This window comes from Triticum aestivum, chromosome 3B, assembly GCF_018294505.1.
Source record: "Triticum aestivum cultivar Chinese Spring chromosome 3B, IWGSC CS RefSeq v2.1, whole genome shotgun sequence".
NCBI lineage: Eukaryota > Viridiplantae > Streptophyta > Magnoliopsida > Poales > Poaceae > Triticum > Triticum aestivum.
Window position 1 is genome coordinate 167,409,781 of NC_057801.1, and position 2,260 is coordinate 167,412,040.

Here is a 2,260-nt window from a genome sequence, read left to right on the forward strand (position 1 = left end):
TCTTTAATCAAATTCTCTCTCGCCCCCCTGATTTCGTGGGATGGGGCCCGGGTCGTTCTTCATCCAATCGTGTCTTGCCAGACCAGCTTTCACGTAAGATTACGTTTGCCTTTTACGTAGATGTAGCAAGTTGCAAAGCAGCGCCTACTGCTACGTGCGTAGTACTGTTTGTCTGGAAGCTTCCCGGAAGGCGCCTGAAAACACTATTTATCAGTAACATAATCTCTCCTCGCTCGGCTTTTCCACGTAAACAATTGGCACCTTTCCATACGGTCCGTAAAAAGCACACCATTTCCCACATAATTGCGACATATAAAATGTGGAATAACCAGTAACTTTCCATGCATGAACGGTGCACGCAAACGCCCCTTCTGTTGAAAAATAATGGTAGAAAATGCAAGGAGCCCACGGCGCTGCCGTGCAAGATCACAACTTATCACGGAGTAGTTTCTTAGGCACGAAGAGATATTTCGTTTTGCGGCTGGGTTGGTTAGCTGGCTAGCTAACCCTAACCAAGGATGGTCACCACGTACTCACCGTCATCATCGTCATCGGTGGTCACTACGGGACAATGGCGGTTCAAACAGTGCTTGGCTTTAGCTTAGCTTAGCCACAGCGCACGCCACAGGCCACACAACCAACGTTACGCTCCTCTTCGTTCCTTAATTCTTAAGTCCCATCCGGCCGCGGGCCCCGCGCCGCACCCACGCCTCCCTCCTCCTCGCGCGCCCGCGCGCTCGGGCCTTTAAATACGGCCCGGGCCTCCGCTTCCCATTCGTTCCATTCACCACCTAGCCAAGCAAAGCACTGAGAGCAAAAGTTGTTCCACTCTCTCCATTGCAAAGCAAAGCGAAGCCACCAAAGCCAGCTCCTCGATCTCGGTGACGCGACCTGCAGCGGGCTCGACGGTGATCTCTGCCGTCCGCATTGCCACGGATCACGCGGTGGTGGCCATGGCGACCGACAGGAGGATCCAGCCGGCCCGCAGCGGCGGGGGAGGCGGGTCGTCGCCCGGAGGGGGAGGCGTGGAGCCCGGGCTCGGGAGGCGCCTGCTCCACGTGCTGCGCGCCGTCTACCACATGCTGCGCCGTGGCCTCTGCCGCAAGCGCCTCATGATGGACCTCCACCTGCTGCTCGGCCGCGGCAAGCTCGCCGGCAGGCAGTTCCGGGACCTCCTCGCGCACCAGCCGCTCGCCGGGGGCCACCGCTTCGGCGCCGCGGCCGCGGCCGGCGCCTCCCCGTCCGCGCTCTCGATGTACCAGCACGACCCCAGGGACGTCGAGTTCAGCTGCGAGACCACGCCGGTGTACGAGCAGGCGGTCTTCCCCTTCAAGATCGGCCGCGGCCGCGGCCGGGGCAGGAACTACGGCGGGCTGGACGCTGCCACAGTGGCGGCCGCCTTCGAGATGATGAACGCGCACGCTGCCGCCGGGAACTCGGGCGGGGACACGCCGGGGGTGTCCCGCGCCACGCCGTCGCCCATGCTGGCGCTCAGCTTGGGGCGCTGCCCGGCCGGGGCGCGCCAGCTGCGCGTCACCGACTCGCCGTTCCCCGTCGAGCCGGAGGGCGTCGACGAGCGCGTGGACGCCGAGGCCGACAGCTTCATCAAGAGGTTCTACGAGCAGCTCCGGATGCAGCAGTCGACCACGCCGGACAACTGCACCCGCCGCCGTGGCTAGATCCAGACGCGCCGCGCGCCAGTCCCGGCCGCTTCCGCCACACGCCGCGGTGGTGCGAGGTCCGGGTGCATGGGCGCGAATCCTAAAGCTATATAAATACGTGGCATCGGTCGATTGTTTCACTGTCATGTGGGTCTCGAGTTTTTCTAGCTACCTGCATGCTCTGCTTGTAATTTTCCTCGTTTGTGATAATCTCTCGATAGAGAGCGAGGAGACGAGATAAAAAGAAGGGCTTTGAAGCCCCCCAACTTGTATCTGTCATATCAAGATGATATCATGCATATGAGCTGAAATGATAGAATTTTGCACATTTGCATGCATGTTGTTCGGCCGAGGTGCATGCATGCTAAATTGTTTGATTTCACAAGTGTGCATATGCTTGTGAAAAATGCATAATCCTACCTAGTAAATTGGTTGATTTGTCTATTAATTTATCATGCGGTTTGTATCGATCTGTGTTGGCATGAAGCGCGCGCACACACTTGTCAACTTGGATATACCAAGAAGAACACAACAGATTCATTCCGTACATAATAAGCAACATACAGCTTATATACCTACCGAGATCGTTCAGATCGCGT

General features: G+C 58.0%; 1 protein-coding gene across 1 annotated transcript; it reads left to right on the forward strand.

Annotated features, from left to right (window-relative positions):
* Nucleotides 1–765: 765 nt before the first annotated feature.
* On the forward strand, nt 766–1,991 carry LOC123065135 (uncharacterized). Its single transcript, XM_044488492.1, has one exon. It carries the CDS (start codon nt 954–956, stop codon nt 1,677–1,679), a length of 726 nt encoding a protein of 241 aa, XP_044344427.1. The 5' UTR covers nt 766–953; the 3' UTR covers nt 1,680–1,991.
* Nucleotides 1,992–2,260: the final 269 nt, after the last annotated feature.